The sequence below is a fragment of the Pristiophorus japonicus genome, chromosome 8, assembly GCF_044704955.1.
Source record: "Pristiophorus japonicus isolate sPriJap1 chromosome 8, sPriJap1.hap1, whole genome shotgun sequence".
Taxonomy (NCBI): domain Eukaryota; kingdom Metazoa; phylum Chordata; class Chondrichthyes; family Pristiophoridae; genus Pristiophorus; species Pristiophorus japonicus.
Genome location: NC_091984.1, coordinates 134246655 through 134273445, shown reverse-complemented (window position 1 = coordinate 134273445; position 26791 = coordinate 134246655). Strand labels below are relative to the sequence as shown.

At 52.0% G+C, this 26791-nt stretch overlaps 2 protein-coding genes across 2 annotated transcripts in view; one reads left to right on the top strand and one right to left on the bottom strand.

Annotated features, from left to right (window-relative positions):
• Positions 1-26791, bottom strand: part of LOC139269165 (cyclic AMP-dependent transcription factor ATF-6 alpha-like) — a 686031-nt gene that overhangs the window by 214983 nt on the left and 444257 nt on the right. The gene's annotated exons all lie outside the window — the stretch shown is intronic.
• The window catches only part of LOC139268182 (olfactomedin-like protein 2B), an 86216-nt gene continuing 77168 nt past the window's right edge, over positions 17744-26791 (top strand). Inside the window, exons 1-2 of the mRNA XM_070886233.1 lie at positions 17744-17932; positions 18616-18879. Of these exons, the coding sequence (XP_070742334.1) occupies positions 17744-17932; positions 18616-18879 (453 nt within the window). The remainder of the gene's footprint in view (positions 17933-18615; positions 18880-26791) is intronic.

Below are 26791 nucleotides of genomic sequence, written 5' to 3'. Positions count from 1 at the left end.
TCACGATTCTGGCTGCTCTGCTGTATTCCCCGGGTCCTGGCGCGGCGTATATAGTGCAGTGGGGGGGCGGAGTTACAGCCCCGCGCCGAAAACAGTGCCGGCAGCTGTCCGCATGCATGATGGTAGCTCCTCGCCCTCCCAATATGTCCTGCAGGCTGTGAGCGGGACCCGAAGCTCGCCACTCCTATCCCTGGCCGAAGGGACAGCCCGATGTTCACCGGCCCTATCCCTGGCCGAGTGGCCTGCCGCACAGGCCGGCAGCTGCCTTCCTGTACTGAGGGCTACAAGAAACAGGTTGGTGCGGGGAGACTTTGGGGGCAAGAGTTTTGATCGGGGGCGGAGAGTTTTGATCGGGGGGGGGGCGTTGGGAAGAGTTTTGATCGGGGGGGGGAAGAGTTTTGATGGGGGGGGGGGTTGGGAAGAGTTTTGATTGGCGGGGGGAAGAGTTTTGATTGGCGGGGGGAAGAGTTTTGATTGGGGGGGTTGGGAAGAGTTTTGATCGGGGGTTGGGAAGAGTTTTGATTGGCGGGGGGAAGAGTTTTGATTGGGGGGGTTGGGAAGAGTTTTGATCGGCGGGGGGAAGAGTTTTGATTGGGGGGGTTGGGAAGAGTTTTGATTGGCGGGGGGAAGAGTTTTGATTGGCGGGGGGAAGAGTTTTGATTGGGGGGGTTGGGAAGAGTTTTGATCGGGGGTTGGGAAGAGTTTTGATTGGCGGGGGGAAGAGTTTTGATTGGGGGGGTTGGGAAGAGTTTTGATCGGCGGGGGGAAGAGTTTTGATTGGGGGGGTTGGGAAGAGTTTTGATCGGCGGGGGGAAGAGTTTTGATTGGGGGGGTTGGGAAGAGTTTTGATCGTCGGGGGGAAGAGTTTTGATTGGGGGGGTTGGGAAGAGTTTTGATCGGGGGGGGGAGAGTTTTGATCGGGGGGGGAAGAGTTTTGATCGGGGGGGTGGGGTTGGGAAGAATTTTGATCGGGAGGGGGGAAGAGTTTTGATTAGGGGGGTGGGGAAGAGTTTTGATCGGGGGAAGCAGGGAAAGAGTTTTGATCGGAGTGGGGGAAAGGAGGAGAGTTTCTTTAAATGATTTAGAAAAAGAATAAGCTGCTTGAATTAGAAAAGTTGTTCCAAATTGATTCATAAATGGTTTTATAAGAACATAAGGACATAAGAATTAGGAACAGGAGTAGGCCATCTAGCCCCTCGAGCCTGCTCCGCCATTCAACAAGATCATGGTTGATCTGGCTCTGGACTCAGCTCCACTTACCCACCCACTCCCCGTAACCCTTAATTCCCTTATTGGTTAAAAATCCATCTATCTGTGATTTGAATACATTCAATGAGCTAGCCTCAACTGCTTCCTTGGGCAGAGAATGCCACAGATTCACAACCCTCTGGGAGAAGAAATTCCTTCTCAACTCGGTTTTAAATTGGCTCCCCCGTATTTTGAGGCTGTGCCCCCTAGTTCTAGTCTCCCCTACCAGTGGAAACAACCTCTCTGCCTCTATCTTGTCTATCCCTTTCATTATTTTAAATGTTTCTATAAGATCACCCCTCATCCTTCTGAACTCCAACGAGTAAAGACCAAGTCTACTCAATCTATCATCATAAGGTAACCCCCTCATCTCCGGAATCAGCCTAGTGAATCGTCTCTGTATCCCCTCCAAAGCTAGTATATCCTTCCTTAAGTAAGCTGACCAAAACTGCACGCAGTACTCCAGGTGCGGCCTCACTAATACCCTATACAGAAACCTTTGTCTTCTGATATAAATGATATTAAAAAGTGCATATTTTATGAAGCTTTATATAGTGCAATGTGTAAATTATGCAAAAGTTACAGTACAAGATCTGTATTAGTTGTTGTGAAGGTGTTTAGTGCTTTGAAAGATCCTCTGTGCTTCCCTGCCCCCATTTCTGGCTACCTGCGCTGATTTCTTAACTCTCCGCAAGGGTTTTCTGTGCGGCCACAAGTGGCCACATACACTGGTCTAAGTTAGTTTGGAGCATTAATTAGCTGTCCAAACTGGCTTAAATGGCCAAAATGGCTGGTAACGCCCCCTTTTGAAAAAAAAACGAAACGAAAAAAAAGTCCTACCTCACTTACACTGGCGCTAATTAAATGTGCAGAATGGGGATTTTTAAGATACTCCAGAAAAATCATGTTGCTCCAAAAAAAAACGGAGCAACTCCTGGGCAAATTTAGGCCCATTAAAACAAATGTACCTACTCCTTTTCATTTTCATGTTGTTTGGAGACATATATGTTAAATAGATGCTTTCTATCTATATCAATGATTTTAAATACAATTTTTAACTAAATTATTAAAACTTTTGATTTAATATTAACAGGTGTAGGCGATGAAACCCCTCAGGCCTGATCTGCCATTCAATTAGATCATGGCTCATCTGAACCTCAAGTTCACTTATCCGCCTTCGCTCCATAATCCCTTGATACCCCTACCCAACAAAAACATCTAGCGATCTTAATCTTGAAAGCTCCAACTATTCCAGCATCAACAGCCTTTTGGGGAGAGAATTCCAGATTTTTACTACCCTTTATGAAAAAAATTGCTTCCCGATTTCTCTCCTGAACAGCCGAGCTCTACGGTTAAGATTGTGTCCCCTCTGTAATGTATGCACCTGTGAGTATGCTCACAGGTTTGTAGAGCTGTTGGAACAGAAGAAGCTGGTGGACTTCTTCTGGAACAACAGGAAGCACTGGGTCTCTGCCGCGCTCTTGAGTCTCCCGCTTAGGGAGGGCGGTCAGTCGTTGGTGTGCGTCAGCACCCAGCTCGCGACTTTCCGTCTTCAGACCCTGCAGAGATATCTTTACGTCGGGCCCCCTCCTAGGTGGCGTGCACTGGCGCCGTATTTCTTCCGCCAGCAACACGGCCTCAACTACGACACGCAGCTCCTGTTTGTGAGCTTGGGGGGCGTCAGGACCGCCGTCCAGGAGCTGCCTGTCTTTTACAAGGAACTCACCAAGCGCAGCTCTCCACCGGCTGGAGTGGCGGCTGTCCTGCAGGAGCCGCTGCTCGGGAATACGTACCTCCACGACCGAGGTTTTAGGTGGCAGTCGGACGAGAGGGCTGTGGCTGGTGAGGTGACCAGGGTCAGGGACCTGCTCGATGGCGGAGGAGCGGGCTGGATGGCGCCAGACACGCTGGCACGGCGCCTAAATTTGGCCGACGTCCGCCGCGCGGCCGATGCCATCGAGTCGCTAAAAACAGCACTGGGCCCTGACTCCGTTAGGTGCGTCAAGGATGCTCAAGCACGTGGGGAGATCCCGTCCGAACTGATCCCCGTCTGGACGGAATTCCTCATCGGCGCCAAACCCCGGAACCTCCCTCGGGAGCCGGCGCCTCGCAACTTGAGCCGCCTCGGGGAAATCCCCTCCGTGCCTTTCAGTTCTGCGCGGAGGGGTTTCCCGTATGGGCTTCTCCTGCACACTCTCAACTTTGCCATCCTCGTCTGCCGTCCGGACACGCCATGGCGTACCATCTTGCCGTCCGGAGGAGGCGGGGGTCCCCGATGGAGGGCACTCTACGCGGGAGTCCTCCCACTATTTATCGGGGACTTGGCCTGGAGGGTGGTGCACGGAGCGGTCCCATGCAACAAATTTTTAAGCCGGTTCACGGGCTCCCAGGCCAATTTCTGCGGACTGGAAGAGTCCGTGTTCCATGTTTTTATTGAATGCACGAGGTTGCAGCCCCTGTTTTATTATTTAAAGGGCTGCTCCTGAAATTCTGGCTGCACTTCAGTCCCACACTCCTGATCTTTGGGCACCCTGTGCAGAGGGGAGCAGGTAGGTCCGAGGGCCTCCTCGTAGGACTGCTCCTGGGCACGGTCAAGGCCATCAGCCGGGCGGTCGAGGGGGTTGTTCAGCCTGACTGCCTACCTCTCTTCCGCACGTACATCCGCGCCAGGGTGTCCTTGGAGATGGAGCACGCGGTGTCCACCGGTACGCTCGCGGCCTTCCGCGAGAGGTGGGCGCCGGAGGGACTGGAGTGCATCATCACCCCTGGCAACCAAATTTTAATTTGATTTTATGTTTTAAAGTTTATTTTGTTTTAATTGCCGGTGTTTTTAGTGTCCCCCTCCCCTTTTATAGGGGCACTTGTAAAAATGTATGATTTTATTGCCCCAAAAAATCACAAAAAAACCCCCCAAAAAGTCAAAAACAAACAAAAAAAAACAAAAAAAAAGGTCTGTTGAAAAATGTTTGGAGTGTCCCCCAGATTGGGGGGCACTTGACTTAACTGGTTAATTTTGTCTCCGACTAAAAGAGTTGTAGAGCTGTTGGAGGTGTGGCCTAATCATTTGGAGCTTGGAGCAGTGAGGGAAGGAGCTCCCTGCTGTAGCTCCTACCTGAAGGCCCTTTGTGAACCCTGAGACCAGCCCAGGAAGAGGAGGAAGGGGCTTACTACAATTGACCATCCAGGGGGAGAGGAGGAGAGCAGAAAATACTACAACTTTATTACTTCTACAGAGAGTTGGAGAGAGGGGGAATATTACCAACATCCAGTGTGGAAGGAGGGAGAGACTGGAACATCACTCTACAGGTGGGTGTATTTTGGTACACTCCCTGAAAAGACTTTGTTTTATCGGTGGGGGGAGGAAAGAAGATTTTGTCGAGGGCCGGAACATCGCGGGGGGTGTGTGTGGAAGTGTGTGTGGGGATCTTGCCTACAACTAGACCCCACACACCACTGAAGCACCCCTCCCCCATTGCCTAGCCTGGGTCAGCTGGAGCTGCCTGGGTGAAGACTCATTAAATAAACCAATCAACATCGTTGGGAGTGTGTGCTTGGGTGGCTCCAGCTGCCCCAGGTGAAGACATCTTCTCCCCCCACCCGAAGACCATCCATAAGACTTTGCCTTTTTCCATCTGGGGAGTGCACCCCAGCAACAACCACCCATCACTGTGAGGGGAGACCTGCCCTCACAGCTTCCCTCTTTCCCACCTCCCACTCTCTTTCTCTGTCACTCTCTCTGTCTCTCCCCTCTCTCTCTGAGAGCCCCTTTCCTCCTAATTAATAATTAAATTAAGACAACTGAGCAGAGGGAACAAGGCCCCTCCCCAATCGTTCACTAGGGGAGAGGTGTGCCTCATTAAGAGCTCCCTCTACTCAAACAACAACGAGGCCTATTTAAGACCTTTCAGGCCTGTAACTTTGGGGTGGGTGTAGCACTTAAAGGGACCTCGTGACGGCGACCCCATCCACGCCGGTGGCAGGGCCAGCGAAGACGTATGCGCAGGCGGCGTCCACATCCACGGCACCTCCTGCTGCCCTGCCACCGTTCAGATTAATTACAAAAAAACACGGGGTCAAGAGCTACACTCACCCCACAATGAGCATTGAGGAGTGCGTGCGGGCGATGGCTGGGGTAGTCGGCCCCTCGGCCATTGTCGCAGCCTCCAAAATGTCTGGGAAGGCGGTGTTCTTCCTGGGGTCGGAGTGGGCGGTGTCCCTGGCCCTTGAAAAGGGGCTCATGGTGGGCGGGACGTTCCTGCCGGTGGACCCTCTCGAGGCCACCATGCAGAGAGTCATCCTTTCAAACGTCCCGCCCTTTGTTCCTGCTGAGCTCCTCCTCCCTCACCTACACCAACTGGGGGAGGTAAGGTCAGGGATTAACCCCATACCGCTCGGCCTCAGGGAGAACAGCCTGCGCCACGTGTTCTCCTTCCGCCGGCAGCTCTTTGTCCAGCTGGCGTGGGAGGAGACGACAGAGGGCACTTGTAATGTGGTGCACGAGGGTACTGCCTACCGCGTCTTTTGGACGTCGGATGGCGTGCGGTGCCATGCCTATAGGGAGGTGGGGCACGTTCGTAAGAACTGTCCCGCCTCCAAGGCCGCCAAACCACCAAAGGCGGCCAAGGCTGGCGCCGCCGCCACCCCTCCCCCTAGTTGCGTCCGCGTACCGGGAGCCGTAGGTGCGCGGACATCATCGGAGGCCTTTGTTTTCACGGCCTCCGGTGGGGGAGAGGGAGAGCGTCCGGGCGGAAAGAAGGCGCGGAGGAAGACCAAACACCTCGAGGCGGGTCCCCTCAGTGCGCCAGACAGTCCAATCACCGCGCTCAGCCCAACCCTGTCACCGGCGAGCGCGGGGTGCCCTGAGCCCGTGCCCTCGACCAATACCGCAGGGGGGCTCGGGCGCGGGCAAGAAAAGAAAAAGGGGGGAGCGGAGCAGGAGGCCTTGGCAGACATGGAGGTCTCCCTGCCTCCGCGCCCCCCCAGGAAGAAAAGGAGGCGCCGCTCGAATGAGGCGGAGGGGGAACAACATCCCTCCGCGGAGGAGTCGGTGCCCGCCGCGTGTCCCGCGTCCCCCACCAGCGCCCCCAAACTGCGCCGTAGGTGGGAGGAATCTGTCCCCGGGGAGGGTCAGACAGTCGAGGCTGCCCAGCCTCTGCCTCCCGGGGATGGCAAGGAAGATCTGCCTGTTGTGGGGGGCTTGGGGCCGGCGGAGGAATGCGTTGCCGCCGGGTCGAGCGTCCTGGGGACTGAGGCGGGCGGGGCCGAAAAGGCTGAACCTGAGCCCGCCCAGCCATTATCCAACTTCCCCCGGGAGTTGCTCGATCCGGCAGAAAATGAAAATTTAAAAAATGTTAATGTACATCCACACGCTGGGCCGGGGGGTGGCGGCGGAGAGGGGGAAGAACACCAATCCTCGCCCCCTACTTTGGAGCTGGGGGAATTGGAGGACCTGGAACATTTCTTTGACCAGGTCTCTCCATGTTCCCCGGTTCCTGGGGCGGAGGAGGAACACCTTCCGCTGTCGCTTCCCTACCCAGCACCACAAATAAAAGAGCCCAGTGGGGACTCCTGACGATCCTGGGGGTGGGATCGGGGCAGAGCCAGGGCCGGATGGAGCGGTTGACGGGCCGGCTGCTGGCGCCGACCTCCCGGAGTGGGATGGGGACTCGGTGGAGGACACGGGAGAAGATCTGGAGTCCATCGCCAGTGAGGGGGTGGATCTCCTCGCGCCCGCCGCTGAGTCCCCCCTCATTCCTGTAAAGGAGCTCCGGGACTTTTTGGTCCAGAGCCAGGGTCGCCGCAACCGAGCCCATCTGGCCCGGGAAAGATGGTCCGAGCCGGGGCTGCTCATCACGTCCGTCCGCGTCGCCGCTAAAACCATGGCCGCGGGTGGGCCCTTATCAAAGGCGCAAAGCCTTGAGCTGCGCCGGCTCAAAACATTCCTCACTGGGTTGCTGAGGGAGTGGAGGTCAACAAATGACTCCACTCCCCCCCCACAATAAGTTAGGTAGAGGTTGCACTTTGCTTTTGCCATGAAGATAACCAGAGCCAGCCTCAACATCAACGGCGGCAGAGAGGCACACCGCAGATTTAACAATTTTTCGCTCCTGCGGGAGGGGAAATATGCGGTGTGCTTCCTGCAAGAAACCCACACCGTTCCGGGAGACGAAGCCACGTGGCTCCTGGAATGGCAACGAGACGTCCGCATGAGCCACCTCACCGCCACTTCTTGTGGGGTGGCCATCTTGCTGGCCCCGCATTTTCAGCCGGAGATCTTGGGGGTCAAGGAACCCGTGCCAGGCCGCTTGCTGCACGTAACGGTTTGCCTGGGGGACATGCCGCTCCATCTCGTGAACGTGTACGCCTCTCAGCCCGGCCCGCAGCAAACGCGCTTCTTCGAAGAGGTGTCCGCTCTTCTTGGCTCCGTCGATGTCGGCGACTGCATTGTCCTCGGGGGGGATTTTAACTGCACCCTCGAGGCGAGGGACCGCTCCGGTGCCCTGCAGAGCATGACGGCGATGGAGAAGTTGAGGGACCTGGTCGGGTCCTTCGACTTGGTGGACGTCTGGCGAAATCTCCATCCCGACTCCAGCGCCTTTACTTGGATGAGGCCTGGAGTAGGATGGTCCAGAGTCGACCGCCTTTACGTGTCTCGGGCGTACGTTTCCTGCGTCCCGGGGCCTCCATGCGGCCGGTGCCGTGTTCGGACCACCACCTGGTGTGGGCGGAGCTCGCTTCGCTCCGCGCGAGGACGGGGTCCGCGTACTGGCATTTTAACAACCGGCTGCTGGAGGACGTGCGGTTCCAGGACTCGTTCCGTCGTTTCTGGGCCGACTGGAGAAGGAAGCAGGGGGGCTTCCCCTCCTTGAGGCTATGGTGGGACGTGGGCAAGGCTCACGTCCGCGTCTTCTGTCAAGAGTACGCGAGGGGGTCGACCAAGAGGCGGGTGGCCAGGGTCGGGCACCTAGAAAAAGAGGTGTTCGGCCTGGAGTCCCGTCTCGGTCAAGTCGTCGGGGACCCGGCCCTGCGGACGGTGTACGAAGCGAAGAAGGCCGCGCTGAAGGACCTGCAGTTCGTCGGGTCCTGAGGCGCATTCGTGAGGTCGCGGATCCGGTTCCCACGGGATCTGGACCGCGGCTCCCCTTTCTTCTACTCGCTGGAAAAAAGACAGGGTGTCCGTAAGCAGCTCTTGACGCCGCTGGCCGACGACGGCTCTCTCGTCTCGGATCAGGAGGGCGTCATCAACAGGGCCCGAGAATATTACGGGGCTCTGTTCTCTCCGGAGCCGACCAGCGAGGAAGCGCGTAGAGTTTTGTGGGAGGACCTGCCGAAGGTCAGCCCGGAGTGCGCCGAAAATCTGGAAGCTCCGCTAAGCCTGGCGGAGCTGACCGGCGCCCTCGACCGGCTCTCAAGGGGAAAAGCCCCGGGGCTGGATGGGCTGACCTTGGAGTTCCACAGGGCGTTCTGGGACGTCCTGGCTGTCGACTATGCGCGGGTCCTGGGGGAAAGTCTGGCGACCGGGGAGATGCCCCTCTCTTGGCACAGGGCAGTCATCGTCCTGCTGCCTAAGAAGGGCGATCTCCGCCTCCTTAAGAACTGGCACCCGGTCTCCCTCCTCAGCACGGACTACAAAATCTTCGCCAGGGTGATGTCTGCTCGCCTTGGCGCCGTGCTGGACCACATGATCCACCCTGACCAGTCCTACACGGTCCCGGGCCAGACAATCCACGATAACATCCATCTGGTCCGGGACCTCATCCATCATTCCCAGGAGGCTGGTCTGTCGGTCGCCTTCCTATCCCTCGACCAAGAGAAGGCGTTCGACAGGGTGGATCACGACTATCTGTTTGGAACTCTGCGCGCTTTCGGGTTCGGGACGCATTTCGTCGCCCTGATCTGACTTTTGTACACCGCCACGGAGTGTCTGATTAAGGTTAACGGGTCCTTGACGGTGCCCCTTCGCTTTAGGAGAGGGGTGCATCATGGATGCCCCATGTCCGGCCAGTTATATGCCATTTGCGTGGAGCCTTTCCTGCGCCTCCTGTGGACGAGGTTGACGGGACTGGCTCTGCAAGGGCCGAGCGTGGAGGTCGTCCTCTCGGCTTACGCCGATGACGTGCTCCTCACGGTAGAGGATCCCGCTGACCTGCGGAGGATGCGTGAGTGCCAGGAGATTTACTCGGCCGCATCCTCCGCCAGGATCAACTGGGAGAAATGTTCCGGACTTCTGGTGGGTCAGTGGCGGGTGGACTCCCTGCCGGAGGAGCTCAGGCCTTTTGCCTGGAGCACGACCCATCTCCTCTATCTGGGAGTCTACCTTAGCCCCGACGAGGAAGCCTGGCCGGCGAACTGGCAAGAGCTGGAGGCCAAGGTCGCCGCTCGCCTAGGGCGCTGGACAGGACTGCTCCGAGTGCTGTCCTACAGGGGTTGAGCGCTAGTCATAAACCAGCTGGTGGCCGCTATGCTGTGGTATCGGCTGGTCACTTTGACCCCTCCCCCTGCGTTTGTCGCCAAAATACAGAAGAAGCTGGTGGACTTCTTCTGGAACAACAGGAAGCACTGGGTCTCTGCCGCGGTCTTGAGTCTCCCGCTTGGGGAGGGCGGTCAGTCGTTGGTGTGCGTCAGCGCCCAGCTAGCGACTTTCTATCTTCAGACCCTGCAGAGATACCTTTACGTCGAGCCCCCTCCTAGGTGGCCTGTGCTGGCGCCGTATTTCTTCCGCCAGCAGCACGGCCTCAACTACGACACGCAGCTCCTGTTTGTGAGTGTGGGGGGCGTCAGGACCGCCGTCCAGGAGCTGCCTGTCTTTTACAAGGAACTCACCAGGGTCTGGAACAAAGTCTCCACCAAGCGCAGCTCTCCACCGGCTGGAGTGACGGCTGTCCTGCAGGAGCCGCTGCTCGGGAATCCGTACCTCCACGACCGAGGTTTTAGGTGGCAGTCGGATGAGAGGGCTGTGGTTGGTGAGGTGACCAGGGTCAGGGACCTGCTCGATGGTGGAGGAGCGGGCTGGATGGCGCCAGACACGCTGCCCGCCGCGCGGCCGATGCCATCGAGTCGCTAAAAACAGCACTGGGCCCTGACTCCGTTAGGTGTGTCGAGGAGGCTCAAGCACATGGGGAGATCCCGTCTGAACTGACCCCCGACCGGACGGAATTCCTCATCGGCGCCAAACCCCAGAACCTCCCTCGGGAGCCGGCGCCTCACAACTTGAGCCGCCTCGAGGAAATCCTCTCCGTGCCTTTCAGTTCTGCGCGGAGGGGTTTCCAGTACGGGCTGCTCCTGCACACTCTCAACTTTGCCATCCTTGCCTGCCGTCCGGACACGCCATGGCGTACCATCTTGCCGTCCGGAGGAGGGCACTCTACACGGGAGTCCTCCCACTATTTATCGGGGACTTGGCCTGGAGGGTGGTGCACGGAGCAGTCCCGTGCAACAAATTTTTAAGCCGGTTCACGGACTCCCAGGCCGCCTGCAATTTCTGCGGTCTGGAAGAGTCCGTGTTCCATGTTTTTACCGAATGCACGAGGTTGCAGCCCCTGTTTTATTATTTAAAGGGGCTGCTCCTGAAATTCTGTCTGCACTTCAGTCCCACACTCCTGATCTTTGGACACCCTGTGCGGAGGGGAGCGGGTAGGTCCGAAGGCCTCCTCGTAGGACTGCTCCTGGGCACGGCCAAGGGTGCCATCAGCCAGTCCAGGCAGCGGGCGGTCGAGGGGGTCGTTCAGCCTTACTGCCTGCCTCTCTTCCGTGCCTACATCCGGGCCAGGGTATCCCTAGAGATGGAGCACGCGGTGTGCACCGGTACGCTCGCGGCCTTCCGCGAGAGGTGGGCGCCGGAGGGACTGGAGTGCATCATCACCCCCGGCAACCAAATTTTAATTTGATTTTATGTTTTAAAGTTTAATTTGTTTTAAATGCCGGTGTTTTTAGTGTCGCTCTCCCCTTTTATAGGGGGCACTTGGAGAAAAAACTATGATTTTATGCCCAAAAAACCCCCCCCAAAAAACCACAAAAATCACCAAAAATAACAAAACAAAAAAAAAAAGGGCCGTGTGAAATGTTTGTTGTGTCCCCCAGATCGGGGGGCACTTGATCTAATGTTTCTTTTGTTTACTCAAAAAGAGTTGTAGAGCTGTTGACACCTTGTACGGTGGGGAGCGGGCAGGTTGGGTGACCTCCTCATTGGACTGCTCCTGGGCACGGCCAAGGGTGCCATGAGCCAGTCCAGGAGCAGTCGAGGGGGTCGTTCAGCCTGACTGCCTGCCTCTCTTCCGTGCGTACATCCGGGCCAGTGTGTCCCTGGAGATGGAGCACGTGGTGTCCACCGGTACGCTCGTGGCCTTCCGCGAGAGGTGGGTGCTGGAGGGACTGGAGTGCATTATCACCCCCAGCAACCAAATTTTAATTTGATTTTATATGTTTTAAAGTTTAATTTGTTTTAATTGCCGGGTTTTTAGTGTTCCCCTCCCCTTTTATAGGGGGCACTTGAAAAATTATGATTTTAGTGCCCAAAAAAACCCCCCACAAAAATCACCAAAAAAAAACACAAAAATTTTTTTTAAAAAGGGCACGTGAAAAGTGTTTGGAGTATCCCCCAGATCGGGGGCCACTTGATTTAATTTATTATGTTTTCCCAAAAAGAGTTGTAGAGCTGTTGACACCTTGTACGGAGGGGAGCGGGCAGGTTTGTGGCCTCCTCGTAGGACTGCTCCTGGTCATGGCCAAGGGTGCCATCAGCCGGTCCAGGCAGCGGGCGGTCGAGGGGATCGTTCAGCCCGACTGCCTGTCTCTCTTCCACGGTTATAGCCGAGCCAGGGTGTCCCTGGAAATGGAGCACGCGGTGTCCACCGATACGCTCGTGGCCTTCCGCGAGAGGTGGGCAACGGAGGGACTGGAGTGCATCATCACCCTTGGCAACCAAATTTTAATTTGATTTTATATGTTTAAAAGTTTAATTTGTTTTATTGCCGGGCTTTAGTGTCCCCCTCCCATTTTCGCCAGGAGGCACTTGTATAATTTATGATTTTAGTGCCCCCAAAAAAGGGCACTTGTAAACTGTTTGGAGTGTTTCCCGCCCCCCCCCCCTCCTTTAATAAGGGGGCACTTGATTTAATTGTTTTTTGTTTTGCAACAAAAGAGTTGTAGAGCTGTTGACACCTTGTGCGGAGGGGGCGGGCAGGTCGGGAGGCCTCCTCGTAGGACTGCTCCTGGGCATGGCCAAGGGGGCCATCACCCAGTCCAGGCAGCAGGCGGTCGAGGGGGTTGTTCAGCCCGACTGCCTACCTGTCTTCCACGGTTACATCCGAGCCAGGTAAATATTCCTCTGAACTGGAGGGTGTTGCATGGAGCAATCCCATGCAATAAGCTTTTAAGTCGGTTCATGGGCTCCCAGGCCGCCTGCAATTTCTGCGATCTGGAAGAGTTCGTGTTCCATGTTTTGTATCTGCACTTCCGAAGGCCATTAAAGACTGACCAGGTTACACCTGATCACTGGCTCACAGTGTGGCGTTCATTGTATCATTTCATACACTACAACTGGCGACGAGGCAAATATGGACCCATGCAAAAGTATGGCGAGCACAGCACGATCGAGTACTGTTGGAATTCTCGAGAGATTCAATGAGGGAGAGGATTGGGGAGATTTCACAGATCGTCATGACCAGTATTTCGTGACAAACGACCTAAACCAAAGACAAGGATGCAGAGAAGCGCAGGGCAGTTATTCTCACCGTCAGTGGTCCCACGATCTATACACTCATCAAGAATCTGCTCTCACCCACTCTTCCTACAGAAAAGGATTATAAAGAACTGTGTGCTCTAGTTCTGGAATACCTTAAACCCACGGAAGGAATCTGCATATCCAGATATCGCTTCTATATGCTTGTTAGTCCGGAAGGCCAGGACGTAGCGGCATTTGTTGCTGACCTGAGACGTTTTGTAGGGCCTTGCAAATTTGGGCCTGCATTGGAAGACATGCTGCGTAACTTTTTCGTGATCAGGATCAACCACGAGGCGATCTTAAGTAAGCTGCTGCTGCAGAGGCGCTGGTCATCAGCAAGGTCATCACCATCGTCCAGGCTCGCATGTCCAAGCAGAAAAGCACGAAGCAGATATCGCGACAAAACAGGAACTCCACTGCAAGTACTGTGCACAAAATTTTATCGACGGCCAGCAGTACCTACTCGACTGCGCCTCCAAGACCGGGAGCCGCTCAAAGTTTGTCATCGAGGGCCTACTCGACTGCGTATGAGAGAACGGGAGCCGCTCAAAGTCCGCCATCGAGCGCAAATCCGAGCTCAATGTGTTGGCGTTGCGGGGCCAATCACCGACCCCATCAGTGCCGCTTCAAGCAGTATGTATGCAGAGGGTGTGCGAAGACAGGGGCATCTTCAGCAGATGTGTCCACGCAGAGCAAGCGAGCTGCGACACACCACGTGGATGATGATCAATTCAGCGTGGATCTGACGATGCAGCCCAAGGCATTTGAGAGCCAACCAATAATGATGGAGGTAAAATTAAACGGCGTGCCGGTATCCATGGAATTAAACACGGGTGCGAGTCAACAGATAATGAACCAGAGGACATTCGAAAAGCTGTGGGAGACCAAGTCAGAAAGACCCAAACTGAGTCCGATAAATGCGAAGTTGCGTACCTACACCAAAGATCTCATATCAGTGATCGGTAGTGCAGCAGTAAGAGTGTCATACGAGGGAACGGTTCATGATCTACTGTTATGGATTATCCCGGGCAACGGCCCATCTTTATTCGGCAGGAGTTGGCTCGAGAAAATAAAAGGGAAATGGTACGATATCAAAGTTTTGTCATCAGCGGATGATGATGTGTGCTCAAGTGCTGAGCAAATTTACCTCACTGTTTGAACTGGGAATTGGCAGCTTCAAGGGAGCCAAGGTGCAGATTCACCTAGGCCAAGACGCAAGGCCCATCCATCACAAAGCCACATGATGAGAGAAAAGGTCGAGCTCGAATTGGACAGGCTACAACACGAGGGAGTCATCTCACCGATCGAATTTAATGAATGGGTCAGCTCCATTAATCCGGTGTTAAAGAGCGACGGCACAGTCAGAATTTGTGGAGACTACAAGATCACGATCAACCGAGTTTCGAAACAAGATCAGTACCCGCTACCAAAAGCTGATGACCTGTTTGCAACGCTAGCCGGGGGATAATCATTCACCAAATTGGATCTAACGTTGGCCTACATGACACAGGAACTGGTTGAATCATCAAAGAAACTTACGTGCATCAACAGGCATAAAGGACTGTTTATTTACAACAGGTGCCCCTTTGGCATTCGTTCGGCGGCAGTCATATTTCAGAGAGACATGGAGAGCCTATTGAAATCCGTCCCCAGGACCGTTGTATTCCAAGATGACATCCTAGGCACAGGTCATGACACCGCTGAGCACCTGCACAATCTGGAAGAGGTTCTGCATCGTCTGGACAAAGTGGGACTCAGGCTCAAATGTTCGAAATGCGTTTTCATGGCACCAGAGGTCGAATTCCTTGGACAAAGATTGCTGCAGGCAGAATCAGGCCTACAGACGCGAAAACAGAGGCCATCAAAAACGCGCCCAGGCCCCAGAATGTGACGGACCTGCGTTCGTTCCTGGGTCTTCTCAACTACTTCGGTAACTTCTTACCAAAATTGAGCAAAGTATTAGAGCCTTTGCACAAGCTGCTCAGGAAAGGAGACGACTGGGTATGGGGTGAGCTTCAAGACAGAGCCTTTGAGAAGGCGAGAAATCTGTTGTGTTCCCACAAGCTACTGGTACTGTATGACCCATGCAAGCGTCTAGTATTGACCTGTGATGCATCGTCCTACAGGATCAGTTGCGTAATCCAGCAAGCCAATGAGTCAGGCAAATTACAACCAGTTGCATAAGCGTCTCGAAGCCTGTCCAAGGTGGAAAGAGCTACGGCATGTTGAGAAAGAGGTTTTAGCATGTGTTTATGGGTTAAAAAAAAAATGCACCAGTACCTGTTTGGGTTTCGCTTTGAACTGGAAACCGATCACAAGCCGCTTATGTCGTTGTTCTCGGAACATATCAATACCAACTCGTCGTCCCGCATCCAGAGATGGGCGCTGGCATTATCTGCCTATGATTATGTCATTCACCATAGATCAGGCACCAACAGCTGCGCTGATGCGTTGAGCCGGTTACCGTTACCCACACCGGAGGTGGAAACGCCAATGCCCGCAGAGTTACTCATGGTCATAGGTGCCTTTGAGAGTGAAGGGTTACCTGTCACTGCTCAACAAGTTAAGACCTAGACCAGCCAGGATCCGACCCTATCGGTTGTAAAACATTTTTCTTAACGGGGACTGGTCGACCATCCCCAAGGAAATGGGTGGTGAAACCAAACTGTACAGCCGTCGCAAGGATGAGCTTTCCATCCAGACCGACTGTTTACTGTGGGGTAATCGTGTTGTAATGCCCAAGAAAGGCAGGGCGAGATTTGTACGGGAGTTACATAGAATGCATCCCAGTATTGTCATGATGAAAACCATCGCCAGATCCCATGTTTGGTGGCCTGGCATTGACTCTGACTTAGAGTCATGCATGCATCAGTGCAGCACTTGCATGCAGTTAAGCAATGCCCCAAAGGATGCTCCATTCAGTCTGTGGTCATGGCCATCCAAACCGTGGTCTAGAATCCACATCAACTTTGTGGGCCCCTTCCTCGGTAAAATGTTTTTTGTAGTGGTGGATGCATACTCCAAATGGATAGAATGTGTGATTATGTCATCCAGCACTTCCATTGCCACCATTGAAACCTGAGAGCCATGTTTGCCACACATGGTCTGCCAGACATCGTTGTCAGTGACAACGGACCGTGTTTTATGAGCCTAGAATTTCAAGAGTTCATGAAACGCAACAGCATAAAACACGTGAGGTCAGCCCCGTTCAAATTCGTGTCCAATGGTCAAGCGGAGCGGGCAGTTCAAACCATCAAGCAAAGCCTGAAATGTGTAACTCACGGTTCCTTGCAGACACGCCTGTCACGCATACTGCTCAGTTACAGGACAAGGCCACACACACTCACCGATGAAGATGAAGAGAGGCCTCAAAACCAGGCTCTCTCTAATCCTTAACGATCATGTTGAAACCCGACGTCAGCGCCAGCAGTGGTATCACGACTGCACCACAGTGTCATGCGATATATCTGTAAATGACCCAGTGTATGTACTTAACCATGGTCAAAGGGCCCAAGTGCCTCTCGGGCAATGTTACTGATAAGGAGGGTACTGTGTGTATATGGTTAAGCTCAAGAATGGGCAGATGTGCAGGAAACACATTTATTAAATCAAGCTAAGACACACTGACGAACCGGAACAGTTGGATGAAGACACCGCGAGCTTAGACGACCAACCAACTCACGTCCAGCCATCAGAAGAACCCATTGTGATCAACGCTGAGCCCCAAGACGCAAGAGACTCGGAAAGCACTGGGAATGTACTGAGACAGTCAACCAGGGAGCGAAGGGCTCCGGACCGTCTGAACTTGTAATATGGACTTGTGCCAAGAACTGGGGTGGGGGGGGGGGGAATGATGTAATGTATGTACATAAGGTCTGCCCACCAACAGGGGGCACTACCATCGGAGGTCCCAGGGTCACAGGTACACTCGTGCTGGGCTTGGTATATAACCTGAACTTCACCTTTGTATCTGCACTTCTGAAAACCATTAAAGACTGACCAGGTTACACCTGGTCATTGGCTCACAGTACAGAGTTCATTGTATCATTTCATACACTACAACATCCTTGTTCTTGATTCCCTCATCAGAGGAAATAGTTTTTCTAAACCTATCGAATCCTTTTAACATTTTAAATATCAGAACTTAAAACTTTGAACAATAGAGCTAAAAGCTATTACACGTCATAACATATGTCCATCCATCTTGAAGAATATAAAAATATGTCCTAATTTATTTTTCCTCATCTCACTTTACTGATTCGTTGCTAGATTTGGACATATGAGTTTCACATTTTGCCAAGTTATAAATGAACATAAGACTGTTGTTGGCTTCTTTACCTCTTCTGTGGTTCTGTATTTTGTTCTCTCTGACCAACAGCCCTCCCATGCACTCTGGCTGACTATTGGCAGCAAAACTCCTCCTAGCTTCCCTCAGTCCATTCAATCACTCAGCTGCAAGCTACAAGATCCACGACTCAGCTGCACACTGAAAGTGAGTTGCTCTCTCCACACAGGAGCTTGCTGCGTGTGGCAATGCAGAATTGTCTGCACAACTGGTGTTTATCATACCCACTCATCTCTTTGGGAAGGAACTGAACCACTCTCTCTGGAGCCTTTTAACTGTGTGCCTCAGGTCTTGCCGATTTTTTGGGGGGGCGGGTGAAGTTTGGCATTCGCCTTCTGCAGTTCCTGGCAAGCAGCTAAGATTCGGCAACCCTGCCACCGCCTTGACCAGGCTTCCCTTCGGCGGGGGCTGGAGTGCCGATGGCCAAGATGCTTTTGAGAGCAGTCTTCGTCCTGGGTTTCGCTCTGTGCGGAGGGCTGCCGGCGAGCAGCGGGCTGCACAACACCACCGGGAAAAATCCCAAACCGATGCCAAGCGTTTGGGAAGAACTGAAGGACGAGACTGTAGCCGCGACACCGGCAACTGAGTCCGAGAGACAGGACAGCATCCTGGCAGAGGTAAGAAAAACAGCGCTTTACTGGTTCGAGGGGGGAACAAAAATAAGATAACTGCAGTATGTTTTAACAACAGTGGCTGCACCTTAATAAAACCAGGGAAAGAAGCAGAGGGGCTGGTCTGTTGGATTTGGTTGGAAGGAACGGTGTTGCTCAGATACTGGTTAATTTCAGTCTAACAAACCTGATGGTGGTGTGCAGAAACATTTGTAACTTTTAGTTTTTGTGCAGCACCATTCATTGCATCAGTTACTTAAAAATGCAATTACAACTGGGTCAATTCTCACCGATACTGGGCTGGTATTTTGGAGAGAGAGGCGCGCCTCTTGCCCCTTCGAACCCTGACACTTCAAAGCTGCAAATGTTCACTTACAAGTTTCTGAATTATCTGGTTGTACTGCAACAGACACCATTTTACCATTAAGGCTACCTCGATTTAGGAAAGCTTCACAATTATTTAAAAAAATACTTGTATGAAAAAAATGTTAGTCAGAATTAATAGATATAAATATAACAGACCCAAAACACGCTTTTAACTGTGCACTCATTACTTAGCTTGATTGTACAGAGCTCTCTCTATAAATACACTGCAGGTTTCCTGTATTGATGCTGAATTACAATGAACAGGTATGGTGTTCCCTCTCTCTTGCACACACGGTTATGACCTGCTCTTCACTTGCCTCCAGTTGCTAGGGGACTATGACAAAGTGAAAGCCGTGTCTGAGGGCTCGGATTGCCGCTGTAAGTGTGTGCTCAGACCCCTGGGCCGGGACGCCTGCCGCCGGATCCAGGAAGGCACCGCCGGGGCGGACGACACGTACATGGTGGAGACCATCAGCTCGGGGTCGCACTGTAAATGTACCTGCCTCGCCCCACCCTCCACCCTCAACCCCTGCGATGGGCAAATCAGACTGCAGAAGCTCCAGGAAGCGGAAAGCAACGGATTCAAGGTTAGTCGCAAGGCTGAACGTGTTGCGCTGACCAATGAGCAGTAGCCAATGCAACATGGTCCTGAGGGGAGAGGGTGAGGGTGTCTTCATGGACAAGTATCTGGCAAACTTCAGCAAAGCAGGAGGGCCAAATAAGGACACATGACTTTCACCATTTTTTTTGGATATGGAGGGATATTAAAATAGTGTAGCAAGGTGGATTTGGCAGAGCAGGCTCGAATAGCCGACTCTTATTTCTTATGTGCCTTGATACCATCACAGGCAAGTGATGTAAGGGTGCGTTTGAACACATTGCATGCCTGTAAACGATAGGGTTGCCAATTCCGGTTGGACATATTCTTGGAGGTGTTATTACATGACCTCTCACCTCCAATCGCCCCGCCATTGGTCGCCCAAATCGTCCCTCCTCATGGCACACTGCCTTCCTACGCCAATAGGAAAGCGAATAGACTCTTCGTTATCCGAATGGATGATTCCTGGATGTAAAACAGCATTTTCCCCCCCATATACGATATTTTTATAACTCATAAACAAAAGTGTTAAAAGTACATTTAAAATAAGACAGTTATTTGTACGAATAAAATGGCTGCCATGTCTCTGATTGGCTCTCCATTATCACATGATCTATTGCTGATTGGTCCCCTTGGAGGATAAGCCACACCCTGAAGTTTCTTTGGAATGTGTAAATGGAAACGCCCAGCCCAATTCTCACTGACTTTGCAAATTGTAATTTGATCCATTCAGACTTCTGAAGCCATAGAGGACAGATCGCGAACAATCCAGCAAAAGCCACCAAGTTCCAGCCGAAGTCCCTTACCCCAGGGCAAGTGCATCCCTCGCCCAGCCAAAGTTCCTTACCCGAGGGCAAGTGCATCCCTCGCCCAGCCAAAGTCCCTTACCCCAGGGCAAGTGCATCCCTCGCCCAGCCAAAGTCCCTTACACCAGGGCAAGTGCATCCCTCGCCCAGCCAAAGTCCCTTACCCCAGCACAAGTGCATCCCTAGTAACTGACAATAGCCACTGACCCAAATGACATGGAAATAGTGTAAAAAATTTAATGAAATTTATTGACAAAAGACAATCAAGTTGCATTGTGCAAAACTCCCCAAACATGATTAACACAAGCATCACTCACATATATGTATATCTGGAGTCACATCGGGAGGGAAGCGGGGGCTCAGGTCTCGGCGGCTCGCAGCTCAGCGGGGGGCTCGGAGGCTCAGTGGGGTTTCAGGGCTCGGAAGCTCAGTGAGGGGTTCGGGGCTCTGATGCTCAGCGGGAGGCTCGGAGGCTCAGTGGGGGGTCAGGGCTCGGAGGCTCAGTGGGGAGGCTCAGTGGGGCGGCTCGGAGGTTCAGGGCTTGGCAGCTTGCGGCTCAGCAAGACGCTCTGCAGCTTGCGACTTAAGTGGACAACGTGGTCAGGATCAATGTGGTCAATTGCGGGGCCCCACTTCCGGGAATTCTGGGCGGCTGGGGGGTGGAATCCGGAGGACCCAGGTACAGAAGGATGAGAAAATCATTCGTACAAACAGTCACTTAGTTAAAAAAAACACAATTGTTAATGCCCCTCTGGTTTTTATCCCAGGCTTTTTGTTCGCAGCAGTATCTTGGAGATTAATCTTTAATTCCTGGAGACTCCAGGGCAATCCTGGAGGGTTGGCAACTCTAGTAAACAATGGACTAAAGATTTGCCAATGTTTTTTCACAAAGGCAATGCCTCCTGAAGGATTTTGTACCCAGCTGCCTGCATGGCATGTTGTGATATGAAATGGAGTTGGGTGCTCGAGATTAGCCAGTACCACTGTGTTACAGATAGAATACACATGGCCAGGGAGCAGTAGCACACAGAACCATATCCCACTGGGGAAATGGAACAACATCAAAAACAACTTGTATTTATATCGCACCTTTAACGCAGTAAAACAAAATTTTACACCGAGCCATTTGAGATATTAGGGCAGATGACCAAAAGCTTAGTCAAAGAGCTAGGTCTTAAGAAGAGTCTTAAAGGAAGCAAAAGAAGAGGAGAGGTTTCGGGAGAGAATTCCAGAGCCTCGGCAGCTGAAGGCACGGCCGCCAATGGTGAAGCGATTAAAATCGGAGATGCTCAAGAGGCCAGAATTGGAGGACCACAGATATCTCGGGGAGGGTTTTAGGGCTGGAGGAGATTGCAAAGATAGGGAGGGGCGAGGCCATGGAGGGATTTGAAAACAAGGGTGATAATTTTAAAAATCAAGGTGTTGCTTAACTGGGAGCCAATGTAGGTCAGCGAGCACAAGGGTGATTGGTGAACGGGACTTGGTGCGAGTTAGGATACAGGCAGCAGAGTTTTGGTTGACCTTAAGTTTATGGAGGGTTGAAGATGGGAGGCCAGCCAGGAGTTTGTTGCAATGGTCAAGTCTAGAGGTAACAAATGCATGGATGAGGGTTTCAGCAGCGGATGAGCTGAGGCGAGGCGGTGTCACAAGTCACCATTATCCAGTCAATTAATCACTGATGCCTTTTGCCTGACTCCTTCCCCATTCTGCGGAGTCTGTTTTTAGAATTTACAAAGTGGAAGAACACTAATCTGATGCAGTGCGACATCCCATGAATTTCACCCCTTACTGCACGCAGTGGAGGATTGCAATTGTACATTAAACAGTCCTAGACACTGACAATGCTGGCTTTGGTGTGGAGCTGAGTGATGATGATGGACTTGCCCTAGCAGTAATTTGCTGCACTCTATAATTAGACCATACCTCTGTAGAATAATGCTGCAGACAACCCCAGTGTGTCAGAACCATACATTTCATTCTGCACTGCCTTAGGCTGGTGGAGACCAATTTCAAGGTGCGGTCACCTACAGGAGTGGAGTTGTCTCCATTGCAGGACGAGTCCAGCTCCCTTATTCTGACAGTGCTGCAAATCCACAAAAATGTGGGTCTATGATTCTTGCCACTGGGATAAGGGAACCAACTGACTTTAGTTGTGTGAATGTTGGAAAATGTTTGCTTTCAATGAATCTCTGTATAATGTACTAATGGGAGAATGGGGCTTTTGGGAATGGACTATTGGGAGAGTGGGGGCTAAAAATCTAACCTTGTTTCATTCTAAACTTAATTTTAAACCTTTTTGTATTATACGTCAAGCATAGCCCAGCCTGACTAAAGACACTGGCTTCTTGGTCTGACTGGGAAAGCAAGAGCGTGATAGGCATAGGATGCAGCATCAAACGTGAAGATAAAAACACTTGCTTGTTTTCAGGATTGGAAGGGAAGGGGATTTGGGGAGTAGAGAAACTAAATACAGGAAGAATTATTGAACATGGCGGGTGGGGGCGTGGTGGTGGTGAATGGAAGAGAGAGGGTACTAACATGGGGGGGTGGGGGGTTACCGTACATCGGAGAAGTTACCTAATACAGAAGGGAGGTGGCACCACATGGGGTAATTATATAATAGAGGGAAAGTGTATCTAGCACACATGGGAACTATCTGCGAACATACAAAAACTAAGGACAAGAAAAGGCCAGCTGACTCAATAAGCCTGCTCCATATGGTAATTGTGCAACTTGTACACACCATGACCCCTTGTCCAGCCTCCCCCCACCCCCACCACCAATATGTTACTCAATCTCCTCGGAGAGGCAAAAAGAAACCCGAGACCAATTTAGGGGAGGGGGAAAACTCTGGGAAATTCCTCTCCGAAAACAGAAGACAATCAAAGAAGTTGCAGGAGACCCCAGTAACGCATCCCTCGATACCCACCTACCTTTGATACATTGTGATATTGGACACTCGCGGAACCCGTACAGTTCCCTTTTGAATGTTTGCAGTAAATTGTATTCTAGGCACAAGCTGGCTAACATATGTGTGTATGGGGGGAGGGGGGGGGAGAGGAGGCGCGGCGGAGAGTTCATAACCCCAGAGGACACACTGAGGGGGGGGGGGGGCAGTACACTAGCCTGGGGTGGGTGGGAGTAACCTGACACAGGGTAATTACTGAATATCTGGGGGGGGGGGGAAGGGGGTTAATACCCAATTCCAGGAGTGAAGAGTTACCTAACACATGGGGGAATAGTTGTGTACCCAGAATCATATAATATAGTGAGGGGGTTGGAGTTACTTTATACAGGGGAAGACTTCCCTAATACTGAATGGAGAATAACCTAAGACGTGGGGGTGGGGGGAGAGTTATAATAATACAAGGGTTAGCATTACCTTAAATTGATGAAGAATTATCGAACACAAGGGCAAGAGTTTCCTTACAAGGGGAAAAGTTACATAATACAGGGGTTAACGTAATCTCACATGGGAGGGAAAGAGTGGGAGAGTTATTTAATACGGAGGAGATTTACATACCATAAGTGACAGTAACATCACCTTTGTGGGGAGTTACTCAAGGTAGGAGGATGGGTTCCTTTATCAGGGGGATTGTTGAGGAAAGTTACCCAATAAAGGGGTAGCGTTTGCTAACAAATTGGGGAGAGCACTTCCATTGCATGACTCGGAGTTCTGAACCATGAAAGAGAGTTGTTTGTAAGTATGTTTTTAAGCATCACAAACTTAATCTAAATTGGGGCTTTGCTGTCATTGAAGAACGATCAGGGTGCCCTTCACCCTTCTCTGCCTGGCCCCAAGGGATTGTATCCAGGCTGAAGCTGGTATTGACCAGGACTGCGGGAACGGACAAGTGAGACAGATGCCCCTTGTATCTTCCAGTAAATACCTTCCAGATACCTCGAGCGTGCACATTATGTGCATATAAAATCACATCCCACTGGTTAGGCCATTGTTGAAGATAGACACTAGAGTGCAGTAGTGAGTCTGCCAACAACACTATAGCAGCTGTGTGAAAAATAGCTATACTTTTAAAAGGCCAGGAACAAGCACTCTGAGCTAGCCCAATGATGCCGCCACTGATTCAGAAATCGAACAGGATGGACAACCTTGCCTATGACCTCTTTTGAGATAGATCAGTTCAGTGAGTCTCCCTTAGGAGCTGGAATACACATCAGATAAAATCCAAGATTTGGCTACGTAGTCCCACAGCTTCCAGTTTCTTAGTGAGGCACCAGACTAAAGGCCTTATAGAAACAATGCAAGTTGGTGTCCCCAGAACATGAGCCGGTCTGAAGCCATAACCTGCCCTACATCATCATCATAGGCAGTCCCTCGGAATTGAGGAAGACTTGCTTCCACTCCTGAAGTGAGTTCTTTGGTGGCTGAACAGTCCAATACAAGAGCCACAGACTCTGTCACAGGTGGGACAGATAGTCGTTGAGGGAAAGGGTGGGTGGGACTGGTTCGCCGCACGCTCTTTCCGCTGTCTGCGCTTGATTTCTGCATGCTCTCGGCATTCAGACTCGAGGCGCTCAGCGCCCTCTCGGATGTACTTCCTCCATTTAGGGCGGTCTTGGGCCAGGGACTCCCAAGTGTCAGTGGGGATGTTGCACTTTATCAGGGAGTCTTTGTAGCGTTTCCGCTGCCCACCTTTGGCTCGTTTGCCGTGGAGGAGCTCCGAGTAGAACATTTGCTTTGCGAGTACCGTGTCTGACATGCGGACTATGTGGCTTGCTCAGCGGAGCTGATCGAGTGTGGTCAGTGCTTCAATGCTGGGGACGTTAGCCTGAGTGAGGACGCTGGTGTTGGTGCGCCTGTCCTCCCAGGGGATTTGTAGGATCTTGCGGAGACATCGTTGGTGATATTTCTCCAGCAACTTGAGGTGTCTACTGTACATGGTCCATGTCTCTGAGCTATACAGGAGGGCAGGTATTACTACAGCCCTGTAGACCATGAGCTTGGTGGCAGTTTGGAGGGCCTGGTCTTCAAACACTCTTTTCCTCAGGCAACCGAAGGCTGCACTGGCGCACTGGAGGCAGAGTTGGATCTTGTCGTCGATGCCTGCTCTTGTTGATAGGAGGCTCTCGAGATATGGGAAGTGGTCCACGGTGTCCAGGGCCGCGCCGTGGATTTTGATGACTGGGGGGGCAGTGCTGTGCGGTGAGGACAGGCTGGTGAAGGACCTTTGTCTTACAGATGTTTAGCATAAGGCCCATGCTTTCGTACGTCTCAGTAAATATGTCGACTATGTCCTCGAGTGTGGCCTCTCTATATGTGCAGACGCAGGCGTTGTCCGCGTACTCTAGTTTGACGACAGAGGTTGGGGTGGTCTTGGATCTGGCCTGGAGACGGCGCAGGTTGAACAGATTCCCACTGGTTCTGTAGTTTAGTTCCACTCCAGCGGGGAGCTTGTTGACTGTGAGGTGGAGCATGGTGGCGAGAAAGATTGAGAAGAGGGTTGCGTGTGAGAGTAGTATCTCGAGAACTGGCAGTCTGCTTATTAAAGAAAGGATTGTGCTGCTTTAAACATGACTGTATCCCCATGGCAACATGTCATGCAAAACATTTTACTGTTTATATACGTTAGTGGGTGAAATTATGTGCAATCTCTGATGGCAGCCTCTGGTGCTAAGTACTGTATCTTTGAAACCTCAGTCTTAATAAATCTAAGCCTAACCATACAAAAAACAGATTGATTGAACAAGTTTGTGCCACAACAGGCTAAAATGTGAAATTGCCTTTAAGTTCAACGTGATGACTCTGGTGATCAGGTTTTCAAGATGAGCTGTTTGATCTGAGTCTGCCCCACACGGTTCCCTAAAACAGCCCTTCAAACCCATTTCTGAAAGGATTTCGGATCTATTTGTTGGAGGGATAAAAAGGTTAAGAACTGGTTGAATGGGAAAGGTTTGCTCTCAATGGTGTAATCCACCTTCAAACCGCATTCCTATGTGCCATACATTTCCAGAGTTGCTAGCTCGGGAATTGCAGCAGACTGATTCATTTATTAGGAATTCAGTGCAATACTCTCTCTGGAACTGGTGTAAATCCAACTGCTTTAATGGCTCAGTTTGCAAATGTGCTGCCCAGTGTGGAACTGAATTGTACAGAATAGGAAGGTCCCAGCTCTGTGCTGAGTGAGCTGGTCTCTGCCGGGACAGTGATTATGGATGCTACAGTAGCCAGAGCACCCCTGAACTGGAAAAGAAAACCAACTCAGTTGGGATTCCTGCTCCTGGTCACCAACGAGTGAGTTCTTCTGGACTGTGCCGTGGTGCCCCCTTCTGGTCAACCAGCCTATCAATACTCAATGATTCAACTCACATGTGAGGGAGGGGGCATAACAAAATTGTGCATATTTTTCATTTATTATAAAAATTCTTTAAGAATTTTATACGTTTCTCTGAGGGCTTGATAGGGTAGATGCTGAGAGGTTGTTTCCCCCTGACTGGAGTGTCTAGAACTAGGGGTGTAGTGTCCGAATAAGTGATTGGCCATTTAGGACTGAGGAGGAATTTCTTAGCTCAGAGGGTGGTGAATCTTTGGAATTCTCTACCCCAGAGGGCTGTGAAGATGAATGTTAGTGGCAGAGGAGTGGCGAGATGTCGTGGCGGAGATGCGGCGAGTGTTTTTGTAGCGGAGGAGCGGTGAGGGATCATGGCGGAGGTGCGGCAAATGAGGGTACAGGGCCCAGGGGCTGCACGGGCCAGCCCACACTGCGATATGTGTGCACACTAGGTCCGTGCAGCAGAGCTGGTCTCCAGTCGTCCTGGTTAACCCTTTCCACTGGATAAAGGCCTTGCTCTGTCAAGCCCGTGTGGTGGCTGATGTGCAACGGTCACCACACGTTAAAAAAAATCCACGCACAGGCATCTTACACCCCTTCAATTGGAGTTCAGGACTGGAACATTGGGTCCTTCATTGAAACATCTGTAAACTCATGTGGAAGCAAGTCATCCTCGTTCAAGGGATCGCCTATGATGATGATGAGGAATGTCAACTGGGTGAGTTACAAGAAGGCTATTTGTGTCTGTGAAAATATACTTCAGCAATGGTGAGTGTCTCAGAGGTGAAAGAATAATGAGCTGAAA